This window comes from Cannabis sativa, chromosome 4 (genome assembly GCF_029168945.1).
Source record: "Cannabis sativa cultivar Pink pepper isolate KNU-18-1 chromosome 4, ASM2916894v1, whole genome shotgun sequence".
NCBI classification, from domain to species: domain Eukaryota; kingdom Viridiplantae; phylum Streptophyta; class Magnoliopsida; order Rosales; family Cannabaceae; genus Cannabis; species Cannabis sativa.
In genome coordinates this window covers 60923075-60936813 of record NC_083604.1, presented here as the reverse complement: position 1 = coordinate 60936813, position 13739 = coordinate 60923075, and the positions used below count along the sequence as shown (strand labels likewise).

At 35.3% G+C, this 13739-nt stretch overlaps 3 protein-coding genes across 6 annotated transcripts; 2 read left to right on the top strand and 1 right to left on the bottom strand.

The window, feature by feature from the left end:
* Positions 1-2152: 2152 nt before the first annotated feature.
* Positions 2153-3157, bottom strand: LOC133037032 (uncharacterized). The gene is made up of 2 exons (XM_061113833.1): positions 3027-3157; positions 2153-2975 (listed from the first exon to the last, which is right to left on the bottom strand). The coding sequence occupies exons 1-2, from the start codon at positions 3155-3157 to the stop codon at positions 2153-2155; spliced, it is 954 nt and encodes a 317-aa protein (XP_060969816.1).
* A 1747-nt stretch (positions 3158-4904) lies between these two features.
* Positions 4905-7457, top strand: LOC133037031 (uncharacterized). Its single transcript, XM_061113832.1, has 5 exons — positions 4905-4977; positions 5716-6424; positions 6495-6636; positions 6718-6880; positions 7018-7457. The coding sequence occupies exons 1-5, from the start codon at positions 4905-4907 to the stop codon at positions 7455-7457; spliced, it is 1527 nt and encodes a 508-aa protein (XP_060969815.1).
* A 1616-nt stretch (positions 7458-9073) lies between these two features.
* LOC115713052 (uncharacterized) lies at positions 9074-12859 on the top strand. 4 transcript variants are annotated; one of them, XM_030641529.2, is made up of 7 exons: positions 9074-9323; positions 9459-9502; positions 9591-9715; positions 10163-10296; positions 11006-11153; positions 11238-11397; positions 12444-12859. In XM_030641529.2, the coding sequence occupies exons 2-7, from the start codon at positions 9490-9492 to the stop codon at positions 12533-12535; spliced, it is 672 nt and encodes a 223-aa protein (XP_030497389.1). In that variant the 5' UTR covers positions 9074-9323; positions 9459-9489; the 3' UTR covers positions 12536-12859. The 4 variants fall into 4 exon arrangements, with proteins under 4 accessions (XP_030497389.1, XP_030497388.1, XP_060970246.1 ...); XM_030641528.2 differs by having other exon boundaries at positions 9107-9323; positions 9436-9502; XM_061114263.1 differs by lacking the exon at positions 12444-12859 and having other exon boundaries at positions 9121-9323; positions 11238-11848.
* The last annotated feature ends 880 nt before the right edge of the window (positions 12860-13739 follow it).

The following is a 13739-nucleotide window of genomic DNA, read 5'->3' as shown; positions in this document are numbered from 1 at the left end:
TTTTTCGAATCTTCAAAAACTCATAACTAATTCAAATTAAATCGAAATTGAGTTCTGTAAAAAAGTAACTTGCTTAATTTTTTCCATACTATCCAATAAAAATAATTCCAGAAATAGATATTCAATTATTTTTCACGAAAATTCACAAACACCAATCAATCATCAAATAACACTCAATACAACATAATACCATCCAAAAACAAACAAACAATCGTTTTAAAGTCCAAATTTCTTGCAAGTAAATAAATTACCATGGCTCTGAGGCCAGTTGTTGGAATTTATTTTACCAGGATCTTAGATCTCCTCACAAGTATGTTTATTAACACCCGAAATATGAACTTTCTAAAACGATGAAATAAACATGTATAAAGTTTAAGAAACCTTACATTGGGTGCAGCGGAATTAAATGACTCCTTCCGTTCAGATCTCTAACCCTTGTATCCTTTCTGTAGCAGAGTATTATCAAGATCTGAACCTGGATCTCTTTCTCTGAATCCTTGATGCTGAAACTCCTTTGCTGATGATCTTTCTTCACGATCTTCCTCACTATGATTGAGGTATTGCTTGCTGTGTGTGGGCACTACTCTAATCACTAAGGTAATTTCGAAATTCTAAGGAAGAAGAGAGAGAGAGGGTGGCGGCCAAGGTAGAGAGAGAAAGGCTCAGGTTTTCTGATTCAGAAGTGTAATTTTCCTGAAGCCTTCACTACCTATTTATAGCATTCCACTAGGGTTAGGTTTGAATTATTTGGCATTAAAATAATGAAAATATCAGTTTAAAATGCCTACAAAAGTGGTCGGCCATGGCTTGATGGATTTGGGCCTTGCTTTTTGTAATTTTGCAATTTTAACACTTTTGTATCTAATTTTCTCAAAAATACCAATTTCCTAATTCAACCATTTAAATGCCAATTCTAACTATTTAATAACTATAAATAATTATTAAATAATATTGTCATTTATCATATTTATTAATTGAACCATACAAAGTATCATAATTAACAAATATGCCCTTATTAACTCTTTCTTTACAATTTCGCCCTTACTTAGTGAAAATTTCACAAATAGACATAGTCTAATTTGTGAATTATAATTGATTAATCAAAACCAATTACATGAGTCTTACAAACAATATTATCTCAACTAGTGCGGGGACCATGGGTCTATATAACCGAGCTTCCAATAAGTAGATCAAGAATTTAGCACTAAAATTCACTAACTTATTAATTCTTCGTTGAATCCACGCATAGAGCTTAGAATTGCACTCTCAGTATATAGAATGCTCTATATGTTCCACCATATAGACGCATCATTAGTTATCCATTGTTATAATCCTAATGTGATCAATGATCCTCTATATGAATGATCTACACTGTAAAGGGATTAGATTACCGTAACACCCTACTATGTATTTTATATTTAAAACACTTGACCCCGTATAAATGATATTTCAACTTATGTGAAATGAGTACTCCACCATTTATGTTTGTTTGGTCAAGCTCGAAGGAGATCATCCTTTGCTTACTATTCGCCAGATAGAAGCTATAGATTCCATGTTTATGTTAGCGCTCCCACTCAATTGCACTACCGTATTCCCAAAATGTACGTATCACCCTGACCTAAAAGTAGGCTTAACTAACAAATCAAAGAACACAAATAGCCTTTCAAGATTGAGCCTAATCATAACAGGATTAAGAACATTTGATCTAGGATCAACTTGGTGATATTGACTTGAATAGATTTTACGGTAAGTTTAATTAAATCTAAGTGAAAGTTCAATATCGGTCCCTTCCGATGCATACTCCATGTATCCAACCTGAGCTTTACTTTAACCAATGTTCTGGAAAGAACATAACATTTCTCCAAATGCAAGTAAACTCTTGTTGTAGATTATCATATCAGTAAAACCCTGTGTCTGATAAATCTAGGAAACTTTATTCACATAGTCATGTTTACTTTCCAATGTCATGACAACACAATAAACGGGATCAAGTATGTGAAAAGGGTTTAAGATGAATTTATGAATCAAATAGGCAAGCAATTGATAAAGTGAACCAAAACATACACAAATGAATGAAAAATACTTCTGTTTCTTTATTGATGTTGAATAAAATAGATTACATTGAAATAGAGTTTTATTTAGGGCATAAAACCTAACAGGCACATGCATGGGGACAAGGGATTTTGAGCGTTTGGAAAAGTCCGGAAGTGCATGTTCTCTCCACTAAGTTCACATCACCACCTCTCTCACCTTGAGGACTCGTACCAACGTTGAACAATTGGGCACCATTACGAAGGACACTCCTAAACATACCATCTTTGTGTTGATCCTTTAAATTATTTTCAAAAGTAGTAGCCAAAGGAGTAGCGCACTTACTAGCCTTTTCGAGACGAGAAGCAAACCAATTTTGAAGTGTGAACCTGATGAAGTCAACCAAAATAGTTACTGGATATTTTCTGAATTCTTCTGTCACCTTGTTGAAGCTTTCGGCAGCGTTGCTTGTCATTATGTTGTACCGATCTCCTGGACAATAAGGACGAGGCCACTTTTCAAATCCTATTTGCTCGACGTATGTAGCAATGGCAGGGTCCATCTGTTTCAGCACCTCAAAATGTCTATCACATTCCGTCTTGTTCCATGCGTAAGCTGCAAGCCATATTTGCTGGTTGCATACATCAGTCTTAAACTTGTGAACGACATTCATAGTAATATGCTTGAAGCATGCACAGTGGCATGCTTCTGGGAAAACAACCTCAACAGCATGTTCAATGCTTTGATGCCTATCCGATATGAACATAAGATTTTCAACCTCACCAATGGCTTCCTTTAACTTCCCCAAGAAATACTTCCAAGAGTCATGATTCTCACTGTCAACAATTGCAAAGGCTACCGGAAACAATTGGTTGTTTGCATCGTACGCAATAGCAACTAACAGTGTTCCTCCATACTTCGTCTTCAAGAATGTTCTGTCGATACTAATCACAGGACGACAAAACTTAAATCACTTCCTACAAGCATCAAGTGACCAAAAACAGTGCTTGAACCGGTTATCCTCGCTGACAATGTCAGTAATAGTACCTGGATTCTTCTGTTCCAGCATGTAGAAGTAACCATATAACTTCGTATGAGATTCTGTTGGACTACCCCTCTTGTACATAACTGCCTTCTCTCTGCATCTCTAAGCTTTCTCATAACTCATCTTGATGCCATATTCATCAAACATATCCCTCTGTATGTCTGTTGCCTTGTAGTTAGATCCATCTGATGTGTACTTGTTCTTAATAATGTGACCAATAACCCACGGTGCTGCTTGCCGGTGATCAGAATGTCTAGAATCCAAGTTACATGTGTGTTCGTTGTGAAACACAGTAACCTCAAACATGTCACAAAGTGCCTTCTTCTTCCCCCTTAATCTCCATTTACAATTTTCATCCTTACAAGTAACATAAAACACATCAGTGCCAGACTTACTTACCATCCACTCAAAATTATTTTTCAGTGCATACCTTCCCACTACATTCTTCAATTCTTCTTTGTTTTTGTACAACTTGCCAAGATATATCTCCCCTGAAGGCGTACCACTAAGAGATGTTGTATACACATTATTTTCCTCTATGTCTTCCCTTGTCCACACAAGAGGTTTGAATTTAGTAGAAACTTCAAATTCAGATACAGGAGCACTATTAGAAGGACCTGGCCGACTGCTACTAGTTCCTGGTGTTTGGCGATTCTCACTACGGGGGGGTCTTCTTTGTCGCTCTACTTGGTTGCTTGAAGTTAGTTCCATCCTCAGGGGAGGTACATCTGTAGCCACATCATCATCCACACCCAAATTAACCACAGGATCATTGTTGTAAAAGGGAGCATCGAACTCATCTGAATGATCAAATGCGATACCCACTCTCTCATCATCTATATTAGTGCCAACTTGCTCATTCAAACCAACCACCAAATCAGTTTCTGGGACAAAGGTCCCAACAACACTTCTAGGGGTTACATTTCGGGGAGTATGCTCCAAATTCAAATTCTTCTTCACCTTAGTCACAAATAGTGGCAACAAGTTGTCCACACTCATTTTCGCCTTCATGCTCAAGAACACTCGTAGTTGACTATCTTTCACTAAAACCTCAGGTGGAAACTTAGTGCCTTTCATGTACATGTAAAGAACTTCTAACTTCAATTCATACACCAAGGGGTCCACCTCCAACTCCTCATGCAAAACTTCACGCACCTTTTTCAGTGTAGAGTCAATGTCCAACATCAATGTCTTACTTTTTAAGGAATCAAATACCCAGTTGAAACCCTCGACAGTCCAAACGCCATCATAAAGTACAGGCACAAATACAGTTGAATCTGTCCCAAAGAAATACAAACAAATAAATAGAAAAAATAAGCATACTATATCGCACACTAAATCGCACAAGCTACTACTAATGTCGCACAATGTCGCCTAATAAATCAATAATATAAACAAGTATCATGTCGCACACAAATCACACAAAGAAGGAAACATATCGCATAAGGTCGCACAATATACCATACATAACAAAATTGCATAACGATGCACAAAGGTCGCATATAAATCGCCAAATATCACAATCGCACACATAATCGCACGAAAATCGTACAACGTCGCCAAAATTAATCATTTCATCCCTAACCTTGGATTTCTCAGGACATCGCACACAATATCGCATAATGTCGCATAAAATTACAAAAAATGGAAAAACCCAGAAACATACATACTGCTCGGAACAAACTCTACCTCAATTTCAAGGACACAAAAGCCACAAATTACAACTAATTACGTCCAGATTCATACAATACAACAAAAAACAACATTATTTACTAAGAAAAACACTTACCCATATATTTGTTGAGTGTGGTGGATGTTGAGGGTGAAAATGGTGGAGGTGTGGCAGTCGGCCGTGGACGTCGTTGAGGGTGAAAATGGTAGCAGTGAGCAGTCGGCGATCGGTAGTAATAGAGAGAGAGAGAGAGAGAGAGAGAGAGAGAGAGAGAGAGAGAGAGAGAGAGAGAGAGAGAGAGAGAGAGAGAGAGAGAGAGAGTAGAGAGAGAGCAACACGAGATGGAATGAGAGAGAGAGGAGGCTGAATTTTTGGATTGGAGGAGAGAGGGGCATTTTGGGGTTAAGATTAAAAGATTAGCATAGTTAACAAACTTTTGTGAGGGTGGTATAAAATAACACCATGTGTGTTTTTTTAGAATAAAATGTCAAATTTCCCTTTTTAATTAAATATGATGCATAATGAACGATACTACATTTGGGAATATTTTTAATTAAATATATATCTATATATATCTGAACAATAAATAATGCATAATACCTAACAATTAATGGAGATTTTTTTTTTTGAAACGTAGATGTTTTTTTAATTTAATCATTTATATTTACTTTTAATTCTTTTAAAATGATTAAAATTAAGTTTAATTCTCTTACAAAAGAATTGGGATTCGGGTTTGAAAGGGTGATAGCTGCTTATTTCACAGATTTGTATGGTGCTCAAGGGCATGCTTAAAACTCCATTACTAATGATATCTCCTTCTCAATAAATGGTGATCAAAATGAGGAACTTTTAAAGCCTATTACAACCGACGAAGTACGTACTACCTTGTTTCAAATGCACTCCGACAAAGTCCCTGGACCTGACGGAATGAATTCAGATTTCTTCCAAAAACATTGGGACATTGTAGGGGTCGACATTACATCCTTGGTGATTGAGTTCTTTGTGACAGGGACCCTTCCCCCTGATTTAAATCTCACCAACCTCGTATTGATACCCAAGAAGAAGAATTTTATGGTTATGAGCGACCTCCAATCCTTTGCTCTCTGCAACGTCATTTACAAAGTGGTCTCAAAAGTCCTTACCAATCGAATGCGCAACATTATTGATCAGATAATTTCCACTACTCGGAGTGCATTCATCCCTGGCAGACTTATATATGACAATGTAATGGTGCCGTTTGAAGTCATGCACTATCTTAAGAGGAAAACAAAAGGAAGAAAAGGCTATATGGCCATTAAACTCGATACGAGCAAAGCCTATGACCGCGTGGAATGGGATTATCTTTGGGAAGTTATGATCCATATGGGCTTTCACACTCATTGGATTGATTTGGTGATGCACTGTGTGTCCACGGCTAGGTACAATGTTATTCATGATGGTCATTCTATTGGGCCTATCAATCCCACAAGAGGCATTCGACAAGGAAACCCCCTTTCAACTTATTTATTTATCATATGTGCGGAGGGGCTTTCATCGCTTATTCAACAATATGAAACAAATTGGATCATCCATGGCTGTCACATTGCTCATGGGGCTCCCCTAATCACTCACATGTTATTCGCCAACGATAGTTACCTCTTTTTCCAAGCTACTAATGAAGCTGCTGAAGGTGTCATGTCTCTCCTCCATTCCTTCGAACATGCTTCTGGACAACAAGTAAATGTTGTAAAATCCTGTGTTTTTCAGCCCCAACATTGATAATCAAAGTCAGCCTCTCATTTGCTCAACTCTACAAATGCCTGAAGCGGATGAAGGTAGTCTTTACTTAGGATTGCCTAATATCATTGGAAGGAACAAATCAGCTATTTTTGGTTTCCTCAAGAACAAGGTAATGGCTCGTATTAATAGTTGAGAAGGCAAATTCCTTTCAAGATCCGGGAAAGAAATTCTTCTCAAAACTGTTGTACAGTCGTTGCCTACATATACTATGAGTGTCTTCCTCATTTCTATTGATATTTGCGAGGATATCGAGAAGCTAATGGCTAGCTTTTGGTGGAAGACCTCTTCAAGTAAAGGAAATAGCATCATTTGGATGTCATGGAATCGTATGGTGACTTCTAAAGATGATGGTGGTATGGGATTTTCCATCTCCACGATTTCAATCTTGCCATGCTCGCAAAATAAGGATGGCGCATGCTATGTAATCCAGATACTTTGGTGGGTCAGATTTTCAAAGCCAAATACTTCCCACATTCTGATTTCTTATCAGCGGAGCTTGGTAATAATCCAAGCTTTGTTTGGCGTAGCATATGGGGAGCTCAAAATCTGGTGAAGAGGGGAGCCATTCACACTATTGGTAATGGGGCATCTACTAGTATTCTTTCTCATCCATGGCTACCAAGTAGTGACAATAGATTTGTTTCCTCAACTCATCCGTGCCTAATCTCAAACAATGTAAGCTCTCTATTTTCTATGGATTCTCGTACTTGGGATGTTGATATTGTACGTGATTTATTTCCCCCTCGGGAAGCTAACATGATATTGGGACTGCCTTTGAGTCATCATGCCTCTGATGATTTTTGGTCATGGTCGAATGATAGCAAAAGGTGTTTTTCAGTTAAAAGTGCCTACAACTTACTTCAAGAAGATAAACACCCGCATTCTAGTCCCAACAACTTCGGGTTTTGGCGTAAACTGTGGGGCAATTAAAGGTCCCGCCAAAGGTTAAAAATTTCCTCTGGCGTGCTTCTAATGATTGCCTTCTAACATGCCTGAATTTGGTCATCAAGCATGTGACCATTTCTTCAAGCTGTCGTGTATGTAAGTTGCAAGCTGAAACAGTAGTTCATGCTCTCATCTCTTGCCCTTTTGCTCACTCTTGTTGGACAAAACTTGGTCCAAATTATGTCTCGGATGTGCTATCTTCCTTCGGCAGTTGGCTTGACAAAATGTTTTGTTTGTTAGAAGAGGATCAAGTGAGTTATGTTGCCATGCTGTGTTGGGCATTATGGAATGCTCGTAACAATACAGTTTGGAAGGATAAAATGTCTACGGTAAATGCAGTTCTCGCATCGGCCAAGACCACTCTTGATCATTGGAGAAAAATTCAAGATAACACTTGTTTGTCTTCTATTTTCTTTGCAAACAATGGAGACGGCACTGAGCTTTGGACTAAAACCCGAAAATAATCACATCAAGATTAATGTCGATGCTGCTCTTTTTCTGCAAGAAAATTCTTATGGCTTTGGTATTGTTGCCCGTGACAGCTCTGGTCACCTCATAGAAGCTAAAACCGGTTATTATGAAGGTAATCTTGATGCTTCGACTGTTGAAGCATTAAGCATCAAAGAGGCTCTCAGTTGGATTAAAAGTATGAACTGGCAAAATGTCGAGATTGAGTCCGACAACATGATCTCTGTTCAAGGCATTCGTGGAAACCAATCAATAAGCTCTCTCTTCAGGTTAATTTTACATGACTGCCAGATCTTACTCTCTTCTTGTCTTCTGTGAGTTTACATTTTAATAGACGATTAGCAAATCGAGTTGCCCATATTGTTTCAAGACACTTTCGATTTCTCTCTGATCGTAGTATTTTTGAGTATAATGTATGGCCTGATCTTGAATCTCTTATGTACTCTATATACTAATATTACAATGAAGTTGCTATTTCATTATAAAAGAAAAAGCATTTCAAAAAAAAAAAAAATCTAATTTTTTAACCAATTTATGAGGTAAACCAATTATATTTCGCTATGTATATGTTGAGTCACCACTTAAGAGTTTTGGAAGAGTGAGTTGTCAGTTGAGATGACACAAGTTAAGGTTCTTTTGCCATTACCTTCCTTAATAAAAATAATAACCCTTAATTATTTGATTAATTTTTTTTTGAGTAAAATTAGGGTAAATACCATTTTGGACCCTCTATTTTACAAAAGTTACCAATTGGACCTTGTGTTTTGTTAAATGACAAAATAGACCTTGTATTTTCTAAAATAGTACAAATAAGACCCGAATTGATTTTTTGTCAAAATAAAGTTTAATTATAATCTGATCTAAAAGTGCTATGACAAAACTGTTTACATTTTTTGTATCTGTTCGTATTAAGCAGTGTCTTCAAGTTGGTTGTATTAAAAATAAAAGTTGTCAAAAATTAAGCTCAGGGTCCTATTTTTACTATTTTAGTAAATACAGGGTCCATTTTGTCATTTAACAAAATATAGGATCTAATCTATAACTTTTACAAAAGACAGGGTCTAAAATAGTATTTACCCGTAAAATTATTTGATTAATTAAGTAATAGTTTTCAATGAAATTTTCTTCAGTGGCTAAAGAAAGAAAAATATATATATTTTTAGTAAAAAGTCGGTGAAGTCATATGAAATGTATTTTCCTGTTTTTTTTTTTTTTTTAATGTTTAAATGAAAAGTTTGAGAAGGTATAGCCCTAAAATACCCTAGATCATTCTGGAGTTCGGGTCAGACAGCCGCCGCACACTATTTCTTCCGCTTCGCCTTCTTCTTCTTCTTCTTCCACTTCTGGTCTCATCTATCTTTCGATTCTTCACTCCTTCACAAGGTAAACCTCCAATTTCTTTCTCATTTCGACTTTTTTCTTCCGACGAAGTATTCTCCTTTGTGATACAAAATATATAAATATTGAGTTCACATCTCAAATATCTCATTTACAGGCTAACTATTTGTTTTCTTCTAGTCAAAAAACCGGAGTAACAATTCCAATTCAAATGGAGGACTGGGGTAATCTTTTCGTCTTCCTCATTTTTATTTATTTATTTTTCAATTTTTATCTGTTGGTTTAATCTTTGAATTTTTGCTTTAATCTCAGAGGATGAGCATATTCCGCCTGTTATTACTACAGAGCCACTTAGTAGTAAATGGGCTGATGAAGATGTGGATGAGAATGATGTCAAGGATTCATGGGAGGATGATGATGAATCTCAACCTGCTACTGTAATTCTTTTTTATTAGTATTGTCATTTATTATAATTCTATTCTAAACATGCATATGTTTACATAAATAACAACTTTTATATGTATGAACACACACACAACATGTTTATGATTCGTTTTGTCTCTCATATCAATATTAATCTCACAGTATACTCAGTTGTATAAAGGGCGGGTAGTGGTCTATTCCCATATGCGACCATAGATAAATTTATTTTTACTCCTAGTCTTGGATTGGTGAACAACCCCATCTATTCTTATTTTCCTTTTATGACTTAAATAACGCCATGTAACAAAATATCACTCAAGAAACTTTATAATTTTTGAATCAATCTTTGTTTGTTTCTTTACGTGTGGGTTCTTGGGACATGTGTTATATATTTTATTTCACATTGTTCTAGTTTGTTGCTTTGTTCATTTTGTAACCTTCTCATCTTGGCATGGGACCAGGAACCTGCAAGAAATCCTCCTGCTGATAAAGCACCTAAGAAATCTTCAGTAAAGGCTGCTGATAAGAAAGTTAAAGCCGTTGAGTCAAAGGAAGAGCCACTAGATCCTGTAGCTGAGAAACTTCGCCAACAGAGGTAATGTTCAATGCTTAATCTGATTTGCCTAATATGTTTTTTTTTTAGTTTCTTTCTTTTATTCGCCTTTATCTACTGACCAGACCAGCCTATTTGATAAATAAATGAGAAAAAAAAACATATTCGGTGAACGTTATTCATGTATGTAAACGAGTCTAAGATCAGCATATTTGTTTTCTTGTAAAAATGCTTGCTCATTTTGATCTGTTCTTTTCTGTTGCTTTAACTTTTTAATTTTTGAGTTTTTTTTAGACTGGTGCCTCTTGCTTGATCCTAATACTATATATAGGGAGCTTTGAATTATAGCAATTTCTATTTTGGTGTCAAAGAGAAACTTGAGCCTCATAACCTGTGTGAGCAAACCATAGTTTTTATTTAACTAAATTTAGTCAAATTTCTTCGATGGGACACAATGAATCACAGTACTTTATGTAAAAGCAGTGGTCACATAGGCTTAGAGATAAATGAGAAGTTTGATTTTTCATTGATCTGAAAACTAAATTTATTTGTTTAAATATTGTTTAGTTTCATTTAATTTGTCATATTTAGGGTTTTTGGAATTAGATTTCCAATTTTCCACTTTGAAATATTGTGGGTTTGTTGCACTAAATCGATTATAATTTTGTGCATGTGTTGTGAGTTAACTGCATAGTATAGTTTAGTTTTTGATACTAGGTACTTGAGCTGAAGCTTTTATTTGTCTTTTCAGGCTTGTGGAAGAAGCAGATTACAAGTCCACAAAGGAACTGTTTGCTAAGAAAGGCGAAGACAAAACTCTTGATAATTTTATCCCCAAATCTGAAAGTGACTTTCAGGAATACGCAGAACTGATCTCTCATAAACTATTACCGTTTGAGGTTATTTCTGAATTGACTAACATCACATGTGACTAAAAGTTAGGCTGATTTTAGTGATTTTCTAATTTTAGTTTTTTATTACAGAAAAGTTTTCATTACATTAATCTGCTTAAGGCAGTTATGAGACTGGCGACGACTTCATTGAAAGCGGCAGATGCTAAAGATGTTGCATCTTCTATCACAGCAATTGCAAATGAGAAGCTAAAATTGGAAAAGGAGGCCAATGCTGGTAAAAAGAAGACAGGTAGGTGTTTCTTATCGTTTGTGTTTTTCTTCTGTCTTTTGTATGTTTTAATTTGGTTTAGTTATATTGTTCTTAGGTTGATTTGGAAGCGAAGATAAAATAATTTAGATTAGAGGCAGATGCATTAGAATATTAGGTACTTTATAATATCCATCAGTACAATGTTTGAAATTGCATTTCTATTGCGCGCCTCGTTTTGAGGCAAAAAGACGCACTATTGTGTGCACCTCAGTATTTGTAAGAGAGGCGTACGCCTCAAACGTGTGAGGTGGTGGAAAATGGTCTAAGGTGTATAAAAGAGTGAGGCGCACGCCTTAAAAAAACAAGATTTAAGGTTTTTTTTAGCCCATTTTCATTCAACAACTTGAAAGATAGCCCAATAACATTTAACTTAAGAAAAGGGCCCAATAAAGCACAATAAAAACCCAATAAAACAAATAACTAAAAAAAAGCTTAACTAAAAACTAAACCTACACAATTTATATCAACAGAACAAAACTATATTTCTCAGGGTTAGTAACTGTGTGACACCCCCTCCATCTTCTCAATCGCACAGTCAGAGAAGAAAAGAAAAAAAAAAAAGAGAAACTGCTGCTGTTGCTTTCTTATTTTTTTTAGTTACTCTAAAAGTATTATTTTAATTCAATAATTGAGGCTTATGTCTCAATTTACTCAATGTGCCTTGAGGTTCAGCTCACAGAAAAAAAAAAGGCCACGAGGCTTAAATCCGCAATTATAAACATTGCATCAGTAGTGTTTGTTAAGATTATTGTTCATTGTTCTATTAATCGAATAAACACAAATTTTACTCTAAATGCATGTTTTTCTTAGTATTGATAGTTATTGCCTGCTGGCTGAACCTGATTGATACATGGGGCAATTCTGGCAACTTGAGTTTCGTACTCCATCTGAAAGATTACATGCTGGCTATTTAAGTTTAGCCCAACATCTAAGAGTTGGTTGATGTTTGATACAAGCTACATTAGGATGCTAATATTTTACTGACATGGGTATTTTTGTCAATTGCTTTCGTTACTGCCTTTCAGGTGCGAAGAAAAAGCAGCTCCTCGTTGATAAACCAGATGATGACTTGGTTGCCACTAGATATGATGATATGGATGATTATGATTTTATGTGAGTGCATTTTTTTCCAGCAAACGGTGGAAGAAGCAAAGATGTTTGAATTTCAACACTACAATAGAGGAGAATTTGATGGGTGGTATTGATATGTTAGAAAATTTGATTATGATCATGTCATGTGTTTATTCTTAAAAAAGGAGGGGTGTATTTTGAGAAAATAAAAGAGTCCCAGATGCCTTTTGTATCTAATGGTCAATTTTGTTATATTTGTGTTGGGTCGTGATTGACATGTTCTTTCTTGTGCAAAATATTTATTATCTCTTCATCCACATTTGAGAGAGGCAGGACCAATTAATTTGTGATTATGTTTTTTTTTTCTTCATTCAAACTTGGTTAATCCAGTCACATAACACGTTCGGGACAGCTAATTAGTACAATTTGATTTCTCCTTTTCACATGATACGGGGCTTCAACTGCAAAATATTCTCCCCTTAGCCTACCAAATGCTTTGACATTGATTTTTTTTTTTTTTTTATCTACAATAATAAATTTAAGGACGTCTATGGGAGGAACTTATGGATGGGGAAGTTTTTGTTGCGATGATCCATCTAACGGTGATAAACAGATAAATGTATAATAATGGTTAGTAAATGTGCTCACTGCTCATTCAGATTGTTAAGCTAAAAAAAAATTACATCTAAAGTTTTAAAAATAAATGCAAAACATAATTTTAGTTATGCCAAATACATAAGAGTTTATTAATTTAGATTTTAACTTATTTAAGAATGTAAAAATAATCTCTTAATTACAATTATTTTGTTTAAAAGAAACACTAACGGAGTTGCATACATATTTTCTTTGTGAAGGATCAAGCTACTTGTAGTTCAGAATGCTATATTTTTAAATTTGAACATAAGAATTTCGGTAGATGACATTCTTTTCTATTTGACAATTTAGAAAAAATTCTAGGAAGATGACCTTTTATGGAATTTTAAGATTTGAGTTTTATACCATTTTGTGGTATTGATGACTGCACTTAGTCTTAGCGATTTAGTTGCCTACGTATCTTTTTTTAGGAATCAAATCAAACGTAGTTCAATTTGATATTTTTGTGATGCTTTGTCAATTAAGAGGTGAATGACTTCTTTTTGGATTTATTAATTTAGATTTTAACTTATTCAAGAATATAAAAATAATCTCTTAATTACAATTATTTTGTTTAAAGGAAATACTAACTGAGTTGCCTACATATTTTCTTTGTG

Bases quoted from the DNA above. Each gene is read 5' to 3' on its own strand.
- LOC115713052 (XM_061114263.1), top strand. The intron at 9,716-10,162 runs GTAATTCTTTTT...GCATGGGACCAG, and splicing joins ATGAATCTCAACCTGCTACT to GAACCTGCAAGAAATCCTCC. The intron at 10,297-11,005 runs GTAATGTTCAAT...TTGTCTTTTCAG, and splicing joins GAGAAACTTCGCCAACAGAG to GCTTGTGGAAGAAGCAGATT.
- LOC133037031 (XM_061113832.1), top strand. From the start codon at position 4,905: ATGGTGGAGGTGTGGCAGTCGGCCGTGGACGTCGTTGAGGGTGAAAAT. The intron at 6,637-6,717 runs GTAATGGCTCGT...ACTGTTGTACAG, and splicing joins TTGGTTTCCTCAAGAACAAG to TCGTTGCCTACATATACTAT. The intron at 6,881-7,017 runs GTATGGGATTTT...ATTTCTTATCAG, and splicing joins GACTTCTAAAGATGATGGTG to CGGAGCTTGGTAATAATCCA.
- LOC133037032 (XM_061113833.1), bottom strand. From the start codon at position 3,157: ATGTACAAGAGGGGTAGTCCAACAGAATCTCATACGAAGTTATATGGT. The intron at 2,976-3,026 runs GTCACTTGATGC...TCCTGTGATTAG, and splicing joins CGGTTCAAGCACTGTTTTTG to TATCGACAGAACATTCTTGA.